This window comes from Acomys russatus, chromosome 13 (genome assembly GCF_903995435.1).
Source record: "Acomys russatus chromosome 13, mAcoRus1.1, whole genome shotgun sequence".
NCBI classification, from domain to species: Eukaryota; Metazoa; Chordata; class Mammalia; order Rodentia; family Muridae; genus Acomys; species Acomys russatus.
This window is the reverse complement of record NC_067149.1, coordinates 21,323,641-21,347,885: the sequence shown is the minus strand read 5'-3', so window position 1 is coordinate 21,347,885 and position 24,245 is coordinate 21,323,641. Positions and strand designations below refer to the sequence as shown.

Genomic DNA, 24,245 nt, shown 5'->3' with positions numbered 1-24,245 from the left:
AGACACATATTCTGTATCTTGTGCCTTGAACATACATAGTTTTACTCTTTCTTTACAAATGCATGTTCTACTTTGCACATTGTCAATACACTAAACCCATCCCTCTTTGATGAATGTTGCCTTTAAGCCTAGACCCCTGAGAGTCATCATCTAAGCAGACCACTTTGTCCAAGGACAAGGGTGTGTGTCTACCTCAAGACTGGCTTACTAGTTTTAGGGGTCTGAACACTTTTCAAATGAAGGAGTTTTTTAAAAGGCAGAAAAGCTGGGAAATGCGGTGGTTGTGAGAGGGCCAGAAACACCGCTCCTTCCCCAGCCCGTGCATTTGGGAACGTCCTGGTTTCTTCCTTCTTCCACAGCTTCCTTAGACTAATGATCAGAAAATTTCAAAAGAGTAAGAGGGAGGGTGGGTGAGGGGTGGGGCCCGAGAGGAAGGGATAAATGCTAAAACTCCAAAGGCAGAGTCCCCTCCACCGGACATCTGCTGTCTTAAGAGGAGCCAAATCACCTTCCCCAGAGTGGTGCCTGGATTCAGGGAGCACTCAAGTGGAAGCCCTGGAGGGGTACTTAACACTTCTGGTTCACTAAGTCAGCGTGAAAACTCCTCAGGGATAGGAAGAGCTTTTCCAAAGATGGCATGCGCAGCTTGACAGATTGAAATTTCAAAATCTCAGTGATAGACGCGCTTAGCTGTGACTTCTAATTCTTATGGAGGAAATTGATTTCAATTACTTAAAGGGAAACTTTCGAAGAACTTTCAGCAAGGATGTTGATGACAGTGGTATCACTTAATGAGCTTTTCACAAAGAAAGAGCATTCAGGAAATTCCCCCTCAGATTCAAACAATGGAATGAGATCAGAACCCCAGAAGCCAGACAAACCCGTCCACACACTAACCCTATCGTCCCCACGTGTCTATCAGTTGCCGCTGTCCGTACAGCACCATTACGTAAATGCAAGTACAGGATGTGCTTTTCTCTGTTCTGTTTCTCAACACGATGGAGAACTTATCTATGATTTTACTTTTATCTCCCTTTTGTGTGGCGTCCCTCATTCCACAGATATTTACGGTTACTCTAGGCTAGGCGCTGGGACACAGTGGCAATCATACTGATAAAGGTCCCTGCTCTCCTAGAACACACACATAGAGAGACTGTTTGCTTCTAATCCCGAAAAGAAACATCTGGGGGATTTAAAAGTTATTTCTTTTCTGGGAGTCTAAGGAGGTTTGTCAGCGTAGGTACTTCGAGGAGTCCCTTTGTTTACAAAATCAAGGGCTAAAGTGGACTTCAGTGATTTCCTACATTTGGACCCACAAGTTCTCCTGTAAAAGACCAGAAGTCTGCAGGATAAAAGTCTTGGCTACATTTCAGAGTTAAATTCCACCACAACATTGAATAGCTTTAACCAGGTAAGAGTGGGAGGCAACTGTATCCATGAAATGGTGTTTTAATTAAGTTTAAAGGAAAAGTAACAACCAAGGAAGGCTTGTCTTCCATCCATCCACCTATCCACCTATCCATCCACCCATCCACTCATCCACCCATCCACTCATCCACCCATCCACTCATCCACCCACGTACCCACGCACCCATGCACCATTCATCCATCCACCCATCCACCCATCCACCCATCCACCTATCCACCATTCACCCATCCACTCATCCACCTATCCATCCACCCATCTATCCACCCATCCATTCAGCTTCTGACCTTTTTTTTGGTTGAGAAAATAAACTGAGAAATACACTTTATGTGGTTAGTGAGGATTCTGAACTAAGCCAGCTAAGTGAAGAGATGATGGATACCACTATTGTGGTGGCTCACATGAGTCAGAAGTTATAGTATAGACACTCATTAGGAAATATTGCCATTTTCAATGGATTTTTAAAATTTTAAACTAGCACATCACAGATATAATAGTTTATCCAAGTGCTTAAAAATTTAAGGACATTGCAAATAAATTTGAGGTGCCCTTAGCCATGCATCATCTGCAGCCTTGCTTCTCCCCTTTCCTCCAAAAGAGAATTTGGAGTATTTTCTTCTAGACCTCTTTATGTATCTTTGTGCATAGATATCTAGTATACTGTTTTTCATATAAATAATTATACTGCAACTTATTTTTTTTTCATTCGGTAATATCTGGCCAGTTGATAGCTACTTGGTTCACCCTTTTGACCTAAAGAATATTATCCCATCATCTGAGAACTGTTTGATAGAAATTTGTCATTTCTCAGATGAAGACATGTAGCCTCCTGTGGTTCACCTTATAAGTAGTGTTGCCACACACATGCTTGACATGTGAACACATTTGCATGTGAACACATGTCTCTACAGAAGTGACTAGAGGGACTGCAGAGATGGCTCAGTGGGTAACAATATGGGCAGTATCCAAAACCCAGAATCCACGTGAAAATACAGCTGGAGGTGGATGCAGGAGGATCTCTGGCGCATGTTGGCTTCCAGACTAGATCCAGGCTCAGTGAAACATTGTCTGAAAGGAATAACGTGGAGAGTGATAGAAGCAGGACACTCCAGCACACATGCACACACACCCCACATAGGCACACATAGGTAGAGCACATATAATGCACACATATATGTCACATTCACATAAGCACACACACGGAGAGACGTAGATAAAGTATCTTTGTCTATATTAAGGTAGAGATTGGGCATTTTGATGGCTTCATACATCTTAAGCTACTTAATTAGTCTTCTATTTATTTATATTTTCTTTGATTTTTTTTTTCCATTAGAAATGATCTCTGCCTTTTTGACCAAGTAGAGAAATTATTCTGTTCTGAAGAACTTGTATATGGCATTGCCTGAACATAAAAACATGACACATATGAAATGGGAAGGCTAGGTCAAAGAGTACCAGATTTTCCAGTTCTAATGGGTGTTATCAAGCTGCCTTCTTAGGAATTAGGACAATTCTCACCCCCAACAAGGGTGCCTAGGAATATCCAAAGCTTATGAAACTGTGCCTACATTTACATGTCTGATAAGCAGACGACTGAAATCAGATTTTCTATTTGAAATTTTTATGAGCAAAATCAAGTATCTTTTCACATTCGTGACACTTATGTCCTTTCTTTTTGACATATTTTTATGCTGTGCAAGTTTTTCTTATGAGCTGTAGGAAAACTCTGTGCTATGAGCTGAAATTCTTTTTTTCTTTTTATTTTTTTACACATTTTGACATTTGACTTTTATCTTGATTGTGATGTGGTGTGGCTTGAATGTGTTTGGTCCAAAAGCAGATGTAGGACGTTTCATCCTCTAGGGGGTAGGACCCACTGAGAGGGCATCCGGTCCTGAGGGTAGAATGAATGAATTGATGTCATTATTGCTGTAATGAATTCCTGTTGAAAGGGGATGGAGGCTCGGCTCCTTTCCATCCATCCCTGCCTTCCTCACCCTTCCACCACAAGAGGGAAGATGCAGCAAGATGTCTCAGATTAGATGCTGACACCATGTTGTAAGACTTCCCTTCTCCATGACCTGCCCCTGCCGGCTGCTCTGTGCTGTGTGCTACACACTGCCTTCTCGGAGGTGTGGGTAAAGACATGAAGACTCCTGTCAGACACAATTGTGTTTGTTTCCTTCTTAATGAGGTTGAGCATTCATGTTTTTCTTTTATGGCTCCTAGATTTTGAATCATAATCTAGAGGGCTTTGTGATGTTTCAGTTACAATATTCCTTCCTGTTTCCTTTTAGAGCAGTGTTGATTTAATGTTTTATGTTCAATTCATGTTGCATTTGTTGCAGGGGAAGTATATTTTTAAAGCACCAAAAACAGTTACCATGTTGTGGGGTGTGTGTATGTCTGTCTGTGTGTGTGTGTGTGTGTGTGTGTGTGTGCATAGATGTGCATGTATATATATGCATGTGTATGTGCAATGGTGGAAGCTTATACATGTGTGTGTGTTTGTGTGCTTATGTATAGTAGAGTTGGGGTGTGTACATGTGTGTACACATGGGGTGTCTGGGGGTGAGGAGATGTATGTGTGTGTATGTGGGGTGTGGGGTGTGGGTATGTATTGGTTCTGTCTCCAGCACCACATAAACTTGCACAGAGGTCCATGCCTGTGAGCCTAGTATTCCAAAGATGAGTATGAGAGTCACATCCTTGAACGGGAGACAAAAAATTCATACTGTTGTTGTGGGAATAAATATGCCAACAAACATAATAGAAACCATATGAGATTTCTATAGATCCGGCACAGGAAGAACCACGGGTCTCATTGAGATGTGTATCTATAATTTGAGACATCTAGCCATGTATTTTAGTCTACCTAGCATAGGTGGAGTTAGTTGTTGTTATTTTTCATTTTTATGATGGGAGGACACAGTTAGATAAACACCACTGTGACTTGATTGTTGGACATGTCTAGGTCCTGAACATATGACCTTCCATGTCCTTTAAAACAACTGCCTAATGGTTGATTTACTGACAGTCTCATGGCAGCTCCTTTCCTTTTACATCAGGACAGCCAAGCTGGGTTGAGAGGGCTTCCCTACCACAGCCTTCATTTGGTTCAAAATGGTGTCTTGGAGGAGGAACTAAAAGTACCTGAGTGCAGCTTGATGGTCCTGATTAAGAAGCTCAATAAGAAACATTGACTTCAACTGTGTACATAGGTAAATTGTTGCTCCTTACTGCGACCAGAATTTTGGAATGCCTCACTCCACCAGTGAGGTGTCCCAAAGAAAATCGTTCCTCTGGGCTCCTGGTGTCCCTGGTTGTGCCTCTTGCACACAGCCCCCACAGCAGCTGCAGCTGGTTAGGTTATGTTACCTTGAATGCCACCGACATGCTCAAGTCACACCCGGGTTGAGTAGGGGGAAAATCTGCAGAGCGAGGTTTTTTTTTTTTTTTTTTTTTTTTTTTTCCCAGCATCTGATGGGACTTGACAAGGCACTAATTGCTAGGCTTACATTTCAGGAAGGAACTTATCCTGTTATTGGTACTTGTTAATACAGAGGCCATGCATGGTGAATACACTATGGACAACTGGCATTGATCCGAGGCCATGTAAGCTCATTACCAGGTCTCGTTGTAACATGTGATGTATTTACAGTCCTGTATATTTCAAATACCTGCACATTCCTATGGGAATTCCTCCTAACCCCCACCCCTTCCCCACTGTCCTTCGTAATGAGGCAATTTGAAGAGTTGTTTGAAAGGCTCTTTGGAGAAGCCCCAAATTAGCTGCAAGGAGTAAAAACCCAGCCCCACTTTTACACCCCAAGGCAGATGGTATTTATTCAGAACCACAGCACAGCATAGACAAGCTAGAGACCCCAGGGAGAGCTGGAGACAGCAGGAGCTTATAGGAATGGTTGTGGCAGTGTAGCCACTGGCCACCAGTGCTCCCAAAGGCCAGTCTTCTAAGTCAGACAAGCCAGTACCCTAACAGTCCAGGAAGGCAGCCCACCCATGCCCCACACACACTTGGCCTGATGCCTAGTGTCACACATTTGCGACTGACTCCCTGAGACATTCCCAGTGGCTCCCTGGATCCCAAGTGCCCTCAATTTGAATTCTGCTAACGCTCACATTTCCACTCTAGAACGATACCCCTAAGCTTTGCAATTTATCCTGAACTAAGCTTGATAAAATATAAACACATGTGAGAGACACAGCGATGCCCTAGTGTAGGAACACAGGCTTTGAAATCAAACAGCATGACCTCGAATCTTCATTCAGTTAAACTAGCTGTGCATTTTAGGCAATTTGTCTAACTTTTCTTGTGGCTTCATTGCCTCCTGTGCAAAATTTCCCTTAGTTGTCAGAAAGATTATATGTGGTACTAGTCATTGGTTCTAGAATTAAGCTTTGTCACAACAGAAAAACCCATGAAATGTCATCTGGCACCATCACTTGTTTAAAACCTTACATTTTTGTGCATATGTTAAAATTGATTTGCCATATAAAAACAGGAAATTCTTTCAATGTTCGCAGGGAAATAAAGTTCGGCTGTTTTAAGAATTGTGAGGCCAGTGAGATGACACAACTGGTTAAGAGGACCCATCCACCAAGCCTATCACCCTGCGGTTCATCCCCAGAGTCCACATAGAAGGAAAGGACCAACTGACACCACAGTCAATCAAAAGAGAAACTTCTTTTGTTTTCGCAGAGAAACACTTAAAGAAATGTTCCACATTCTTAGTCATCGGGAAATGCAAATGAAAGCCACATTGAGATTGTATCTGACATCCTCCACAATGGCTAAGATCAATAAAACAAATCATAGCTCACACTGGCACAAATGTTGAGCAAGGAGTACACTCATCTATTGCTGGTGGAGCTGCAAAGCTATACAGCCACTGTGGAGATCTGTGGCATTTCTTCAGGAAGATGGGAACCAATCTACAGCATGCTTGGGGATGCTTCACCTACTACAGCAGAGACGCTTGTTCAACCATGTTCATTGCTGCACTATTCATAATAGTCAGAAAGTGGAAATAACCTAGATGAATTGATTTTTAAAAATGTTGTACATTAACGGAATATTACTCAGCCATTAAAAATACATATTATATTTGCCTTTCTGGGTCTGGGTTACTTCACTTGAGTTTTTTTTTTTTTTTTTTTTTTTTTTTAGTTCTATCCTATGAATGAATAGAACTAAAAAAAAAAAAAATTCAAGTGAGATAACCTAGACCCAGAAAGACAAATACTATATGTACTCACTTATATGTGGGTATTAGCTGCTAAGTCGATGATAAGCAAGCTACAATCCATAGAACCACAGAAGTTAGGTAGAGAGTAAGGAACTAGTGTAGACTGATAGATCTCCCTTGATAGTTGTGGGTAGATGAGGGGAGGACTGGAACAGGAGGGCCAATCAGTGATGAGGAGGGAAGAAGGGCACAAGGGGGAAACATGAGGAGAGATGGCTAAAATTAAAGACCATTGAGGTGTAGTTTAGAAACCTAGTAAAAGCTTCTTAAAATATATACATATATGAAAGCAGTTTGAATGAAACTGCCAAATAATGTGGGGGGCCAGAGCCCCAAACAGACATCTCTTGTTACTAAATGAAGCTTTCAGTACCAGGAATAGGTTACATCTTAATTGAGTTGTTAGCCAATAAGGCCCCATGGGAACTCCAAAACAACAGCCAAGGCTATAGGCTGCTCTCTACTGAAAACAACACCTATACAACTCACTGAACATGGTAATGTCGAGATGGTGCCCGCTTACACAGAGCCTTCACTGGGATGGGCTAGTAGTCTCAGTACTGCAGGAGTCTCTGCACACTGGCAAAGGAGAAAGGTAAACACTAACCCACTACAAACCCCTCAGTCTACAATGGTGTCCTGCCTGTGAGGTATGCTAGCGGGAGTAACCAACCGGTATGCAGCTTGGGTTAAGGCCCACCCACTCCACAAGATGAAACACATAGACAACACTGCTTGGTGGCCAAGACCCTGAGACTAGATAGGCCAGGGACCTATGGGGAAATCTACTGTCACACTAAAGTAATGTAACAATAAAAATCACTCCTACTGACATTCTGCTGTACTCCATAGGTCAGTGTTTTACCCAGCCATCACCAGAGAAGCTTTCTCCTTCACCTTTATGCCTGTGAACAAAATAAATTAAAATTTTTTTAAATCTCTTTTCCTCTTTTTTTAACCCTACAAGATATATATATATATAATGGGTTTCAGCTTTGTGTTTTTATAGAATTTCTGAGTGTGAAGATAAGTGCTACCTGGTGGGGAGGAACTGGGAGGAGTAGATGGAGCAGAAACTGCAATCGGGATATATAGAATGAAATAAATCAATTTTCAATAAAAAGCAAATCAAAAGAACAAAACAAAGTAAAACAGACAAAGTAGCCCTCTGACCTCCCTACATATGCTGTGGCATACACGGGGTTAAGGACATACACATACATGCACACACACTAAATTGAAGAAAGAAAAAAGAAAGAGAGAGAGAGAGAGACAGAAAGAAAGAAAGAAAGAAAGAAAGAAAGAAAGAAAGAAAAAAAGAAAAAGAAAATGACAAAACCACAAGGAAGCAAGGAGCTCCTGATACCTAATCAGGTAAATGTGGAACCTATGTTATAGACCTGATGTTGTGTTTGAAAGAGCCATCTTATAAGCCAGAAGAAGGACTTTGGGGGCAGTCTCAACAGAAGCTTTTCAAAACTTTAAATTCATCTTTAGAAGGAAACAAAAACAAAAACAATGTTCTTACACGTCATGTTCATCAGGCGAGATATAAAGGCTGAACGACCATGAACAATCAGGCGGAGGTCTGTACGTCTCTAGGATGCAGTAAATCACGGAAGTTGCAAACTGTGGAGCTGAGCCCAGCTCAGTGCACACACCTGCTTTGTCCTCTTTAGTTCTGTGATGCTCAGCAGTGCACCTGCCCTTTGCTGTCTGTTTCTCTTCATAAGATGAGAATAATAAAAACCCAATAGCCAAGTTGCTCTAAGGGCCGAACAAAGGGCACAAAGGAAGAACTTGGGGCTAAGCAGCATAGCGGTGCCCACCTATAAATCCTAGAAGTCAGGAGGCAGAGTCAACTTCAACTTCCAGGCTAGCCTGATCTACATAGTGAGCTCCAGGTTACCCAGAATCTAATGTTGTTATTGTTAATGATACAGGAAATATTTTTAGCACGATAGTTTGCTTTGATATCCGTAGCCATAATATTAAAAGAACACACACAAGTCAATTACCCGAAAGGCAGACAACGATGATGTAGCTCCTTTCCTGTTCTAACCTGCAAATAAGTGATTTCCAGGGCTAGAGAGATGGCCCACTGCTTAAGAGCACCAGCTGCTCTTGCAGAGGACACAGGTTCCGTTCTTATCATCCACATGGCAGCTCCCAACCCTCTATAATGACAGTCCCTGGGATCTGATGCCCTCTTCTGGCCTACATAGGTATTGCATACAGTTGGTATACACACTCTCTCTCTCTCTCTCTCTCTCACACACACACACACACACACACACACACACACACACACACACACACACACACACATATGCAGAGGCACGCATGCATGCGCAGGCTGAACATTTATACACATACAAATAAAAGGGGGGATTTTTTTAAGAAGCTGACTCCCGGCAGGTGATTCACAGGAGTGCAGAGCCCAGCTGCCATCAGTTTCTCCTTGGGAACTCCACTCACAAGAATCCGGTGCAGGGTTTATCTTTCTCCCATCACCTGCAGCTGATCCTTCAGGAGACATGTCTTTCTGGTACCTGGTTCTTTTGTATATTTGGGTGTGGGCATTCTCTTTCATGAGATCTTTGCCTCCTCTCTCCTTCTTGCCATTTGTTTCGGCAAATGGAATAATTTATGGTATGATCTCTCTTATTTCCAAATCTTCCAGAATCTGCCAGCATCACTCCTCAGGGGCCCAGTTTTCATGTAGAATCACCCCAAGAAGACCACCACTTTAACATACAGTAACATTCAATTCCAGTAGAGACCCAGAGAGGAAAAACTGGCCCAAACTATCTCTCTATTAACACAGAATGGCTTCAGAAAGCACTGGCTCTTTCAGAGAACATTTTTTTGTGTGTGTATTTGGGGCCAGGTGCGGCGGGGAAGGGCACTTAAAATCTACATTTCTCTCTCTCTCTCTCTCTCTCTCTCTCTCTCTCTCTCTCTCTCTCTCTCTCTCTCTCTCTCTCTCAGACTTCGATAATTTTAATACCACTTTCTATAATTAACCTCCAACACCCCACATCCCACCCCCAGTGTGTATGTATATTTGATTATTTGTTTATTCAGGACTTTGAGCACAGTCTGTACAGGACTGTTCTAATTTCTATGGGAAACAAACTATGAAAATCAAGACAATTATGCTTACTCAGCATTAGAGAAAAGCTAGAGCCCAATGTGGTGGCTCATGCTGCTCTTGAAGGTGACACAAGACTATGGCAAGTTCAAAACCTGAGACCTGCCTGGGATGCAGTGGGAGCTCAAGATGAGCCTGAATAACTCAGTCGAGCCCTTGTTTCAAAAAGATTTTTTTTCCCACTGTGTTAGGCCTGAGTTTAATGCTTTTTATCCCCAGCACTGAAGAGAAGAGAAGGGAGATGAGAGGAGGAAGGAAGGGGAGGAGAGGAAGGAATAAGGTATTGAACAATTTTCTGGACTGTACGAGTCTCCCTCTCCAAAACTAGCTACATTTCTGATTAATCATTTGCTTTCTTATATAATAATTATGAGTTTATTGTTTGTTTCTTTGAAATAGAGACTCACTGCATAGTTACCCCTGACTAGCCCGGAACTCAATCTATAGACCAAGTTGCTCTCAAATGCACAGAGACCCTAGTACTAGGTAGGATTCCAGTCATATATACCACCACATCAGCTTACACTACAAAGTGCTTTTTTTTTTTTTTTTTTTTGAGACGGGGTTTCTCTGCGTAGTCTTGGCTGTCCTGGACTGGCTCTGTAAGCCAGGACGGTCTCGAACTCGCACAAGTCTGCCTGCCTCTGCCTCCTCCAGTGCTGGGATTAAAGGTGCATGCCCTGACACCCCACTAGTGCGTCATTTAAAAAAAAAAAAAAAAAAAAAAGCTGACATTTCAATCTGCAAGATAACACTACATACCTTGTAGAGCTGTTGTAAAAATTAAGTTATATATAGTGTATTAGCATATGGTCTGCTACATGGTAAATTTTCAATCAAAGACTTATTACTTACAATTGACACCTGAATTGGCAAGCTCCTTTATCTTCTGGTGTCACGATTTGAAGCAGATTCCGCTGTTATACTTTAAGATTTCTTTATAACTGTACCTTCTGAGGTTGGCTAGTACACTGACACATGGATGAGCGCATCCATGAAGATGAGAAGTTCATAAGCCTATGGTTCATAAGCCTACGGTTCATAAGCCTACGGTTCAGAAGCCTATGGTTCCCAACACCACCGGGTCCCACTGAAGATGCCTGGAGCCTTCTCTTCCCATCAGCTCTCATGAAAGGAGTGCTGCTTCAGAAGCAACGTTTGAACTGTGAACAGAATCCATCCTTAAAGCTTTAGAGGGGAAGCAAAAGGACGCCGCTACCCGTGAGAAAACGTGCCTCTTCGGGTGGTAAGTTTTAAGATTTTTCTAGTTTTAATTACATGTACGTGCTGCGTGCATATGTGTGCACAGGTGTTGGGGATACAAACAACTCTAAACATCCAAACGTGGTTAGAGCAGCAAGTGCTCCTTGTTAAGGAGCCTTCCATCCAGCCCCTCAGGTGCGTGGTGATGTCTGTGCTCTTACAGTCCCTTAATCAGGGATGTTTGAAGTAAAACTGAGGAACGGCCTGGTGGAATGGCCTACTTTCAAACGCGCTGGGCTTGTGAGTGACTGTGTTGGAAGTGCCTTAAGCGCTCTACTGGAGTCAGTTCCGGTAGTCTGATCTCCCAGCAACTCCCAGGCTCAATGATTAAGAGAGCTCTTTAGCACATAGTGAAAAGGAAGATGGCCACCTAGAAGAAATTCACCTTTGTTGGTTATTTTATTTTGTATTGAGACACGGTCTCCTGAGTAACTTAGGCTGGTCTAGATCTCTCCAATCTCCTGCCTTAGCCTCCTGAACAGTGAGGTTTCAAGTACACATCCGCACAGGGGTACCGGATGCCTGGCAGTTTTGCAGTGGCATTGGTGCCTAAGCAATCAATTGGATTAGCAGCATCTTTAGGAAATGCTGGCCCTGCCAAGTCATTTTTCCGCTATCATCAGAACTGTATACATCATTGTTTCCAGGATGGGTGGCACTCCCAGCACACTGTTTCCTAATTTCTACTGGAAGTTTGATATTCTCAGTTCTGAGTGGCAGGCCAAGCAGCAATGAACTCTGGTTCTAGGAAACTTGGGCAATTATAAATTTATTAGTCATATTGGTTACTGAAAATGCCATTTCCTTTTCCTTGATATTAGCACATCCTCTCTTCCTAAGAGCTAAAGGGGAAAGGTGCTTTTGAACAATCCATGGTTTAACAATTCTTCCTCTTTACTTCCTTCCCTGTTTCCCTCTCTTTCTAGAGTTCTGACTTTCAAATGTGCATCCTCAACGGGGGGGGGGGGGGGGGGAGGTGATAACTTGTAGTATCTGCTTGTGGCCACTTCCCTGCTCTACCACTGAAAGCAAGCAGAAGTGATTGAGGAATTATTGAAGGGTCGAGTGCCTTCCTAGGGACCTTCTCTACTCCGTTCCCCTCAAATCTCCGGTCAAGTCGGGGGCTCCCAAGTCCCCACCTCCTCTAACTTGCAATGTGAGCTCCTTAGCTTTTTGCGGACAGGGGACTTATAGAAACTCTGACCGCAGGGGCAGAAGTCCCGGGAAGACCTGATTTAAACTCCGACGAAACTTTCAAAGAACTGCGGATCTGAAACGCAGCTGGAACCCAAGGTCTGAGATAGATCCCTGACTTTAACACTCTTGACTTGGGGGCATTTAAACGGAGAATGGAACTCCGGTGACAAATCTGGCTCCTAGTGATCAAGTGTTGGATCGGGACTCCGGCGCAGGGCTGCTTTCTCTAGTAGGCAATGGAAAGAGATGGGGGCGGAATGAAGGAGACTGGCAAAACCGAGGAGATGGAAAAGGCACAGTAGAAAGCGGAGAAGGTAGAAACCATCGGAGGGACAGGGCCCAGAGAGATCCTCACCAAGACCTGGCGAGGTTGAGATTCCAAACGGGAGACTGAGGTGGGAGAGGAGAGTCGGGGTGGGTGGCTGAGCTCCAGAGGAGAGAGAACTTTCGCTGCTTTCTTTCCCTAGCAGAGAGTCTCTGAAAACCCCACCTCGGGGAGGTGACACGAAAGGCCACCGATTGCTCCGGCACCTCTGGCCTCCGCCTCCGGCAGCTGGAGGGGCCTAAAGCGACGAGTCCTGGCACGGGCAGCCGAGGAGGGGACAGGATCTGCAAGGAGGCGGGCCGCTTGCCTCGTTTTCTCCTCCCCTCTCCTCCTCCTGGAGGCGTGCACCTAGGGTATTTGAGCGCCCGCGGGGGCCCCCGCCCCCTGGCCCCCCATTCAAGAAGCGGCTCGGCTAACTCGGCTAGCACAGGGCGCCCGGCGCGCCTCGGAGCGCACGTTCCGCGCCTTCTTCTGTCCGCAGTCTGGACATTATGCGGCCGAGCAGCCGAGCCCTAGTCCTCCGCCTCCTTCTCCTCCTCCTGCGACCAGAGCGGCTCAGCTCACGGCAGGCGGCTGCGTTGCTCAGCCAAGCACAGACGCGACCCTCTCTGCAGGACCTCAGCGACTCCTAAAGTCAAAAAGTTGGCGGCAGGGCGCCGGGTTCCGCGCGCTCTCCACTGCTGTTGCCTCGCGTCGCCGCCAGCCACCAAAGCGGGCAGGAGGGAGGGGGTGGGAGAAGCGGGGGGAGGGGTGAAGAGCACCATGCAGTTAGTATCCTGGGCCACACTGCTAACGCTCCTGGTGCCGGACCTGGCTGAGATGAGGAGCCCTGAAGCCGCGGCGGCCCTGCGCAAGGACAGGCTGCACCCGAGGCAAGGTAACGTGGCTCTGGACCCTCAAGGTCCCCCCCCTCACCCCCATACACACACTCCTTCACCACCTCCTCGAACACGCTCTGGGGCGGGCACACCGCAGCGGAGGCCTCTCGCTTTCCTAGAAAGAATTACCTCCCGTTTTGGAGTCTCTCCCTTCTCCGGGTCATCCCTAGCCCAACTATTAAGGAGCGAGGCACTGCAAGAATTTTAAGGCTACCCCTAGCTCTTTTTATCTTCTTCTTTTTTTTTTTTTTTTTTTTTTTTTAAGCCCTTCTTATCCCCGTCTCAAATCAATGCTACTTAATAGCTGGGATCGCCAGAGCGCACATTTTATTTTACTCAGGATATTTATCAGACCCTGTAATTATGGTATGTTTTCAGATTTGTTTACTGACTTCTAATGCTGCATTCTCTGCCCCTCACATAGTTCTCAGCTGTTACTCTTGCAGTAGGCGCTCAACAAAAAATTTGTCCAGTGATGGAAGGTGAAAGAATTGACTGGAAGGGGCTGCAGAATAAGTTGGGACAAAACCCCCCATCTTCTTTTTAAATTAAAACTTTCGGAGAAATGAATGATTAGCTCATTTGCCTCTGCTTCTCCCCGCAGTGAAATTATTAGAGACTCTGAGCGAATATGAGATCGCGTCTCCCATCCGAGTGAACACCCTCGGGGAACCCTTTCCCACGAACGTGCACTTCAAAAGAAGGCGACGAAGCATTAACTCTGCCTCTGACCCCTGGCCTGCCTTCGACTCCTCCTCGTCTTCCTCTACCTCTTCCCAGGCGCATTACCGACTCTCAGCCTTCGGCCAGCAGTTTCTATTTAATCTCACCGCCCATACCGGATTTATCGCTCCACTGTTCACTGTTACCCTCCTTGGAGAGCCGGGGGTGAACCAGAGCAAGCTGTATTCCGAAGAGGAATTGGAACTTAGGCACTGTTTCTACAAAGGCCACGTCAATACCAAGTCCGAGCACACTGCGGTCATCAGCCTGTGCTCCGGAATGGTAAGTGGGCGCGTGCCCCTTCCCTCCACCCTGCCTTTTCGTCCGCTTCTTTAAGACTTAATTGCACCCCGGTCTGAACCTACTGAGCTTATGCTCTGGCGTTAAATATCAACACTGGCTTAGGTCTCGGGGAATTTGGCATCTACCGGCGGGGTGCACGAATTTTTTAGGATTCACGTCTTAGGAGAGTGGCTTGGGCTTTCTGTGTACAGCCCAACTCTGCAGTGTAGCTTGCACGTCGGTTTACAAACTCGGAGAAAGTTGCTGGGGTTGTGGTTTCTTGTAGCAAACTTGGCCGCCCTGGAGCGGAGCAGCTGAGCGCAGGGCGGACCCAACTCCTCATTGGCGCGCCCCGAGTCAGGGACGTAAACTGACAATTCCTGGACACTCCTACAGGAGTGCTGGAGTATCTCAGGTTGTGGACACGGGTACATAACCTAGTGTCCCCGCGTTCTTTCCTCTCGGAGCCTTTTATCACGTGCAAGGAATTTTGAAACTGAACCAGATTGACCGATCTAGCCCCGGGAGAGGAAGGGTGGGCCAAGTACTCTGAGAGCAGGGAGTGTGGGCGGGGCCTGTCTCTAAGGCGGCGTTTAAGGTTGGAAGGGGTGGGGGGAAAGGGGTGGTGCACTGCAGTCCGACTCTGCACCCTGCTGGCGTGGTGGCTGGAGGCGCTAGAGTAGTGGGAGAGAGCTTGGAGAGGTAACCTTTAGAGGAGTCTGATTCTTCTGGAACCTGTGGCTGTTCGACCAAATGGGAATGTATAGCGCATGTTTTTCTAGGATGATTGGGTGAGATGAATACTACCCTGCGCTGCCAAGTAGGCACTAGTAGGAGATCTAAGTTGGTACCTCCACCCTCACCCCCTCTTCCTGACCCCTTCATTTAGCCTGCACTGAGACTAACAAGGCATCAGTCCCCAATTCCTACGACGACAACTGAGAGTCTTACACAATCCTGGACCCAACTAGGGTGGTCCTTCACTTTTCCAAGCGATGTGCGTTTCTAGCACGCGCGTGTGACGCAGAAACTTTCCCGCGGCTGGCTTTCCTAGCTCACTGCACCGCTTATTACGCACAATTGGCTATTAAAAGTCTGTGTCTCTGGTGCTTTTACTCTTGGCAAACAGACCCTCCTCCTCCTCCTCCTCCTCCTCCTCCTCCTCCTCCTCCTCCTCCTCCTCCTCCTCCTCCTCCTCTTCCTCGACCACCTCCTCCTCTTTCCAAGTGGGGGCTTGGGTACTCACTCGCGTGCTCAGCTGCCACATTCGCTGGCTGGTTCTTGCGTCTTAAAATCCATGTCTGGAGAATATATTCTTCTTCGCCTACCAAGAGCGCAGGATCCTGGCAGATTCTCCTCCGCACTCCTGAAGACTGGCAAGAGGAGAGGTCTAGCCTGCTGGGTGCAGGGAAGGAGATGAGCCCCTTTGCCCACCAGCTAAGTCTGGGAATCCTGGCGCCCAAAGTGCTTCCTTGAGATTGACTGGGGGGGGGGGGGGGGGGGCGGTAGGCGGAGACCTCAGTTTGGCAAGGGGAGGGGATGCTGCGTTGAGTCACCTCAGCCTCAAACCTGGGCCTGGACACTAGAATGGCTCCAAGTCTTTGAGAGGTTATCGCCTAGGTAGGCTGCAAAGTCTTGAGGCTGATCCAAGAGAATCAGCGCACCCCTGATTTAAAGTAAGAGATCCCCAATTCCTGGATCTTAGATTGGGCTGCCTGTGTATTTCGTTGGTAAACAGGCTTTACTCCTCCTCTTTCCCCGCCTACACACCGGTGGAATCCGAGTAGCCCCAGCAGTTGTATAAATATTTTTCTGCGTAGGACCTTAATTTCCATTGGTAGTTTTACATGGTAACACAGTGCACGTGGTCTCCTTGAGAACTGAGAATCGGGGCTTCTCTAAAGACTCTCTGGACTATATCGCCATTTACATGGCATGTAATTTGCAGCATGCCTTGGGGGCGGGGGAGGGGGTGGTACATGTTTTTAAACTAGGTTTTTCGTATCTTTGGCCACTAATCTAGCTCTGAACTTCCTGCTTTCTTTGTCTCCTGGAATTTTTATTTCCTCCAAAGACTCTTTATGGTTTCTGTAGCAGACCCTAGGTGACAATGTTCCTGACTTTGCCCAGAGAGGCTTCCCAGAAATCTGCCCTCATTAGAGTGATCTTACACTGTTCATTCCACCTTCATACCCCTATACCCCACCCGGCTAGGTGCCAGTTTTTCTGAATTCTATCTCAAACATTGCTCTCCTCTGCTGAGAAAATGTCTTACCTCAGGTCGTTGTCTTCTTCTTCTTCTTCTTCTTCTTCTTCTTCTTCTTCTTCTTCTTCTTCTTCTTCTTCTTCTTTCTTCTCCTCCTTCCCTTTCTCTTCCTCTCCCTCCTCCTCCTCTCCCTCCTCCTCATCTCCCTCCTCCTCCTGTTCCTCCTCTGTCTCCTCCTCTTCCTCCTCTCCCTCCTCTCCCTCCTCTTCCTCCTCCTCCTCCTCTTCATGACCACTATCAGGGGAATACCTCCATCTACCTGCTTCTCTTCCAGCTTTTTTTCTCAGTCCTGCCACACACCAGTAACAGATCAATTAATTGGCTTCAGAATCTCATCAATGCCCTTGTTCACACAGCCTTATACACCTCCTCAAATTCTAGAGAGTGGTATCAAATTCCACAGCTGATATTTAAGATCCTGACATTGCACCCTCTTACCCACAGCCTAGTGTCCAACTTCATATTAGTTTGTTTTTCTGAAATTCTGTTTCAGGTAGTTGGCTTTATGCTTTCTCTAAATGTTCTCTTAATTTCCTGTGTTCAGTATATGCATTGCCGTGTGTGTGTGTGTGTGTGTGTGTGTGTGTGTGTGTGTGTAGGTTGCTGACAATTGAACTCTGGGTCTTGTATTTGTAGGCAAGAACTCTACCACTGAGCTACGTTCAAACATTTTTTTATTCCCCTTAAAGGATTGTTTCATGTCTACTTTGGCACAAGAATCCATAGTTTTTCACATGGCATTTACCCCTCTGCTCCAAAATCATAGGCACCATCTGTTCAGATGTCCACTGTGTTCTCAGTGCATGTTCTTGTCTGACCTAGCCGTGGGTATGAGTATCTACCCCTTGCTCTCCCATACTATAGTGTAGACAGTACATAATGTATATATGTACATAATACATGTATTTAAACAAATGGTCACTTCAGCCAACACAGACAAGTTGGGGCCCAGTGATTATTTCTGAACCAACAACAAAATAAATTTTGTCTACATATTGTTACCATTTATTGAGCTTTTGCTGAAGCCTCTGTAATCCAATGATTCTCAAAGCTACCCATTTCGCCGGGCCTTGAGACCTACCATCTTCCCCGAGGCCTCTCTACGATAGGTGACCAAGTTGGAATCCTACTCCTTAAGAGAATGACTGAATTTGTTTTGCAGACACTGAAGTAAAATCAGGATTGGCAATAACACTAACACAACCTGTACTGCGGAGAGCAGCTTTGGACAAATCACTTCCTCTCTGTGCCCCCGGGGCCCCCTTCACTGTCTCCCAAGGTCTCACATGCTCTGTGCTTTTAAGACCCCAGAATTGCATACTGAATGCTGACAGAGCTGCTACTTCACTGGTGACCTGTCAACCTGTCACAGGCTACACTACAACTTCTCGTGGGCTGTTCTGCTCTTGTTTGCTTTGGGAAAACCGTGCCTGGCAATTTGCATGCCTTTTCTTTGATGAGAATCCCGGGGGTGCATTAGAATTCTGATCCTTGAGCTGATCCCAGAGATTTTTGGGGGGCAGTACTGCAGCTATGAGGCACAGGTCAGTAATTTGGCTCTCTAATCAGATTTGGAGGTGCTGGTACATGTACCCATACCTTTAATAAGGGGATGATCTTTTCCCCTGTGCCCAGGAAATGAGAGAAGGCTTTTGGTTATTTTCAGTGTGCGAAGAGAGAAAAGTTATGTGTCCCCGCTGAGAGTTGACCCACTGGGCACTTTTCAATGTTGGTATCACATTGGTTCAAGCTTGAGGCATCGTGTATCAATTGCAAACCTTGTAGCTACGTGAAGAGAGAAGCAGGAAAATGGCCTTTTTTCAAGGTCCTTCATTGTGTTTGATAAGAGCAAATTGGCCTGATAACAATGGGCTGCACCAAAAGCCACTGATCAGTTCAGAGCCTTAGACGCTGGCTAAGCTCACGACTGGTGCTATCTATCCCGTTTAACCATCACAGCTGCCCTTTTAGAGAAGGAGCTTCATCCCCAACTGACCAGTAAGGAAGCTGCTCGAGGAAGAAAAGTGTGGTGCTGGGAAAGCAAGTAGCAGGAGTGTGACCACACTGACTCTCAGGATATCACTCTGTCTTGGCAAAAGGAACAGGAGGAGACCATGTGTCAGGATTACAGGTGGCATCACTTTGATGGCGCCGTGGCCAACACGTACCTGGAGAATGTGAAGGAGAAGGTTTTGGCTTGTCCCTCGGTTATGCACCGGTGTCCGTGACCTCACAGGTAGCCTGAGCACTTAACACACTCTCTTTGAACCACCAGTAGGACTGAGAGATCTGGAGCTGAAGCACCAAGGAAATGGTAGATGTGGAAAGCGGGTGCGAGCAAGTCAAGATTTCACTTCCGCTCATCTGTGGCAGAGAGTGAGGGTAGGCCACGACTGCTCCAGGCTACCTCGGTGCCCAGCAGCCCTCTCAGGGGGCGGAGCCCGATAAACTGCTCCTACCTGGGGTTATTTCTCTTTTTGTATCATTTTGTCCCTCCTGTTGGCTGAGTTGTGTTAAAAAACAACTTCTCGTCTCTCTTCACAGATGGGCACGTTCCGGTCCCACGATGGAGATTATTTTATTGAACCGCTGCTGTCTGTGGATGAGCAAGAGGATGAAGAGGAACAGAACAAACCTCACATTGTTTATAGGCGCAGCACCCCTCAGAGGGAACCTTCAACAGGAAAGCATGCCTGCGACACCTCAGGTATTGGCTTTTCCATTAAACACGGATGTGAGCGTTAATAAGGTTCACTGCCACACGGCAGGGATGCAGTGGCTTTTTTTGCTGTTTGCAGAGCACCACCGTGTACAGTATGGTTTATTCTCCAGTAAGGTAGGTATAGCCGCTTGTATAGATGGAAACTACAGAGGGATTCAGTGCCTTATTCATGGTGGCACAGCTTGGAATGCACAGCCAGGATTCGAACTCAGAGAGCAGCACCTCCAATCCATCTGTTAAAGTTGTAGATACTTAGAACAAAGCTGGAGTCTGAACCTGTAACTTCAGTGAGCAACCGTTTGTATTTTTTTTTCTTCTATTCATTTGGTTTCACTCTTGTTTTTGTGTCAAATTATAACATATGCAGGCTACAAAAGGGTTTTTGTTTATTTGGGTTTTTTTTTAATTGTTATAATGGAACTCACAAAACCTGCTGCATATTTATTGGTTGGACTAATGTCCTGTGGTTTTAGGAAATCGAGGAGTGGGTCCATGAGCTTCCTTCTGGGTTTCAGTCCCATCCTTTCACTATAAGCCCACTGCTGAGCTTCACTCCATTTGTCATAGATTTTTGGCTGCTATATAGGTCCATTGTTAGGGATGTATTTCCCTGAGCACCTGAGGAAACCGATGCTTGTCTATGGCTTTCAGTCTGCAGTATTGCAGCATTCCTTACTGACCCTTCGGCCTGGCTGTTTCTCACCTGCTGGCAGCTTACCAGAGAGCATCCACCCTTCAACTTGTTCTTGTGTGTTAAGGTGTTTGTTGCAATGTTTTTAAAAGTCCTTTGACTTCTTGCTTATGGGACCATTTCTTTCTTCCTTCATAAAAAATGAGACAACAAAGTGAGTAGCTATTCAAAGTTTTCTGCTATCTCCATACAAGACCAAGACTAAGTTGGAGTTGCTTTAAATGCTCCACCAAGGAGCTGTGGGCATCATCTTCTATCTGTATCAGGATTGCTCACAGTGATGGTGTCTCGTGTCTTCATCCCCACTAGAGGTACCAAATCCTAAAAGATAAGGAAAGCTGCTGATAATCTGAAAGTAGTCAATGGCGAATGTAGAGTTAGAGATTTTGGGGCTTATTTCATCCATGTTCATGTTCTCACCATCAGAGTAAGGTCACCGCTTCTTAGTCTCTCCAAAGGACTGAAGAAGCCAGACATGGTGGCATACACCTGGAAGATCAAGAGTTCAAGGCTACCCTGGGATACTCTGTGACTTCTTGGACCACCTGGTATATATATTGAGACTTTGTCTAAAAAGAAAAAGGGGCAAAAAAGAAAACTCAAAAAGCTGACATTGGCAGCTGCTCTGAGAAGCAGCTGGCTCCAGGATCTCAAGTCATGGCAAGCCTGCCAGCTGCTGGCTATTTTAATAGTTAAGATATTTTGTCTTCTTTTTATATTTTGACTATAGTGAGCCAGGTTTGTTTTAATTTCTCAAATCTGTATTACCAAGTACATACTTTAAACATGTGCATACATAGAATGGAAGGGAAATAGATGAATCGTCCCCTCCTGTCTAAGGGTGCTTGGGGTGTTCAAGGCACTGGACACCTGACCCATACTCTGATGTTCTTTTCCCTAAAGTGATTGCAGAATAGCTTTTTAAAACACAGCTAAGGACGTTCTTGACTTTTTCTGGATAGTCGGCTGTACAGGACCTACACTTCTTCCTCCATCTACTGCAGACTTAACTCGACAGGACTCACTCTCTCGGCCTCCTAGCTGGTAAAGGAAGCTGGTGCTCATGTAGATGAAGCAACCTGCCCACGACCTCATGACAGTCCAAAGTAAAGTGCTGCAAGCATTCGCCTCCTCCAGCACCCATTTCAGCGCTGTAGGAATGTGTGTGGGAAAGTGAAGCAGGGTAGGGAAAGCCTTAACACTATCTATCAGTCAAGGAAATATTTGAGTTCTGTTCTGTTTTTTAATGGATTACCTGACACAAGTTATTAGACTCCAGATTTTTCTGAGTTAGAGGACACATTTTCACATCTTATTTTGGAGGAAAAAGGAGGAGGAGAAGAAGAAGAAGAAAAAGAAGAAATTTAAATGCACCAAATTGAAGATGATCGATGGAAGATAGCTTATCTTTCCAGAAAAGCTCACTTAGGCTCCAATTGTTGGTAGTGAAGGCTGAGGATGCTGCCTTCCGAATCACCAAGACCAAGTGTTTGTTTACTTTCTTGTATCCACTTGCCAGCGACCAATCTGGGGAGTGCTTATTTCACTTCATGTGGTAAATCAGGAGCCTGGCAGTTTTAGGTTGTTTGTTTTAAAACAAGTGCTTCTGCATGGCTGACTTGGACCTCTCTTATGTAGACCAGGCTGGCCTCGAACTCACAGAGATCCACCTACCTTCTACTGCCCTCAGAGCACTGGGATTAATGGTGTCAACGCTACCCCCAGAGAACCTGGCAGTTTTGATTGGTTCTGCCAAAGGTTGCTGCTGAACTTTGCCCCTCAGGTTTCTCTGTCCCAGCTGCCTCTGCACCTCTTTGAATTCAGACACAGGAGCCTCAGAACAGTTGGGGGAAAAAAGCCTTGGATTGTGGGGCAGGTCATGCGCAACTTTTTTTTTTTTTTTTTTGGTCACCAGCATTCTTAGTGGTACTGACTGGCAGGTCTTGGAAAACAAGTAGCCTTTGCCTGGTGAGAAGCACTAGCTCTTGCCAGAGAGGAAGGGAGCTGCCTAGTAATGTCTGTCCACTCAGCTACAGTGATTTCTCCTTCCAGTCCTGAGCAGGGATTTGTCACCTACACTCTGGAGTTCCCAAATATGAATTCAAGTTCCCTTAAAACAAAGAAACCAACCAACCCTTCTCTCTCGTACAAATGGGATGAAGTCATACTGGCAGTTTTAATAAGTGTCCAAGCAGTTGGGATATTCAGGTAAATTCGATTGTCACTGCTAATGTTGAATGTAAGGCATATGTCACTCTCTGACATGTGTGGCTTGTACTTCGACTTCTTTTTCTTATGGCAATATTTTCTGATATTCTCTGGTAGGGCAGTAAAATATTTGAACTGGTAGAACCTTTGGCAGTCAAGTCTAGTTCAACACTCTGGTTGCAGTTGGAAAAGGAAATCTGAGTGTAGGGTGTGGAGTTAGAGAGTACGGTGTCATCTTCCTGTGGCATGCCTGTGCGAGAGCAGGCAGGTTTACTGCCTTCCCTGTCCACCTGCCCTTCACCCCAGGGGGCCCCAGTGGCTGGCTAGGGGAACCCTCAGAAAGGGTATTGCCTTTGTGAGTCATTTCACTGCATACTTCCAGGTTAAAAACACAAGTCCTGTTTCTCTGTCTCTGTCATCTTTTGCTGTGTGTTTATGTGAATGTTTGGGGTGTGTGCTTGTGTGTGCAAATGCATGTGAAAGCTGGAAGTTCACATCAGGTGTTTTCCTCCTTTGCTGTCCTTATTGCTTCAAGATGCGGTCTCTCACTAAATCTGGAGCTTGTCCACTTGGCTAGACTGCCTGACCACAGAACTTCAGGAATCCTGTGTCTCCATCTCTCCAGTGCTGGAATCACAAGCTCGTTCGTTGAGTGAACATTTTATCACGGGTTCAGGGGCAGAACTCTGGGCCTCGTGCTTCCACAGCTAACATTTTCCTAATTTCCCATCCCGAGTTCTTTGACTGTTTGACCCTGAGTCTTTCCCAATGGGTGAGTGAGAGAGAGGCTGTTTGCCTGGACCTGCAAGATACTGTTTTCTGATACTAAAATTTCTCCTTCTGCCTCCCATTGCACTCAGGCCAGCTCCCCCACCCACCCCCACCCCAATCAGGACATGTAGAATTAGGAGCTCCTTGACTCAGCAGTGCCACACCTAAGGAAACAATAGGACAGTTGTATGACGGTGATTATGGACTGTCTCAATGCTGCTTGTTGTGGGAAAGGACTAGAAACAAGTACCCCAGGAAGAAGACAGATGGATATAATCCTGTGCTAACCCAAGGAGGATTCCTGTGCAGCCATTCCACATGAGGGTGTAGATCTAACAGACTTAGTGAGCAAGCAGGGCATGAGCTAGAAGCACCTAAAGGGTTCCAGCTTTTAAAGATGATAAAGTTTATCTAGATTATATCTTTGTGTTGGGTGCTGTCTCCTGGGGCCCAAATGGCCAGCAGGAGTAGTTTACCAGTAACTATATATTTATAATTAACATATAGTAATATAATCACAACATAATGTAACAGTAAAATAAACTAAATCTTTAGCAGAAAAGCAAAGGTATGAGAAGCGATTATTTCTGGTTTTAAAGAACATAAGCAATCTTTTTGTTGTTGTTGTTTTGTTTTATTCTTGTGGTATTATTCTATAGTACTTTTCACAAGATTTAGCAAGTGTGTCCAAGCTACGGTCCACAGGCCATGTGAGCCTGAGGATACTTTGCTCAAAACAAAAAGCTTACCTAGAATATTCTGAGATGGGGGTGGGGTGGGGATAAACTACAGGGTTCTGGAGCACGAGCCTTGTAGATGACAACATTGTATCTCAGTGTCAAAGCATTTGGGCCTACTTGGTTCTAATCCCTTAGGACTAGAGACTGGCTGGTGTCTTTTAAGTGGACTTGTCATCTTGAGACAGGTGAAAGCCCCACTTTGTATGACCTTAGGACATACACCGCTGGTCAAAGCCGAGTCTCTGTCTCAGCTGCATCTTGGACTGACTAGTGGATACCGCAGCCAGCATGTACCCTAACTACTTGATTGGGCCCTCAAGAGTACAGGCTAA

General features: G+C 45.5%; 1 protein-coding gene across 1 annotated transcript in view; it reads left to right on the top strand.

Annotated features, from left to right (window-relative positions):
- Nucleotides 1-13,007: 13,007 nt before the first annotated feature.
- Nucleotides 13,008-24,245, top strand: part of Adamts9 (ADAM metallopeptidase with thrombospondin type 1 motif 9) — a 164,078-nt gene continuing 152,840 nt past the window's right edge. Inside the window, exons 1-3 of the mRNA XM_051154938.1 lie at nucleotides 13,008-13,509; nucleotides 14,115-14,515; nucleotides 19,326-19,488. Of these exons, the coding sequence (XP_051010895.1) occupies nucleotides 13,395-13,509; nucleotides 14,115-14,515; nucleotides 19,326-19,488 (679 nt within the window). The 5' untranslated portion in view covers nucleotides 13,008-13,394. The remainder of the gene's footprint in view (nucleotides 13,510-14,114; nucleotides 14,516-19,325; nucleotides 19,489-24,245) is intronic.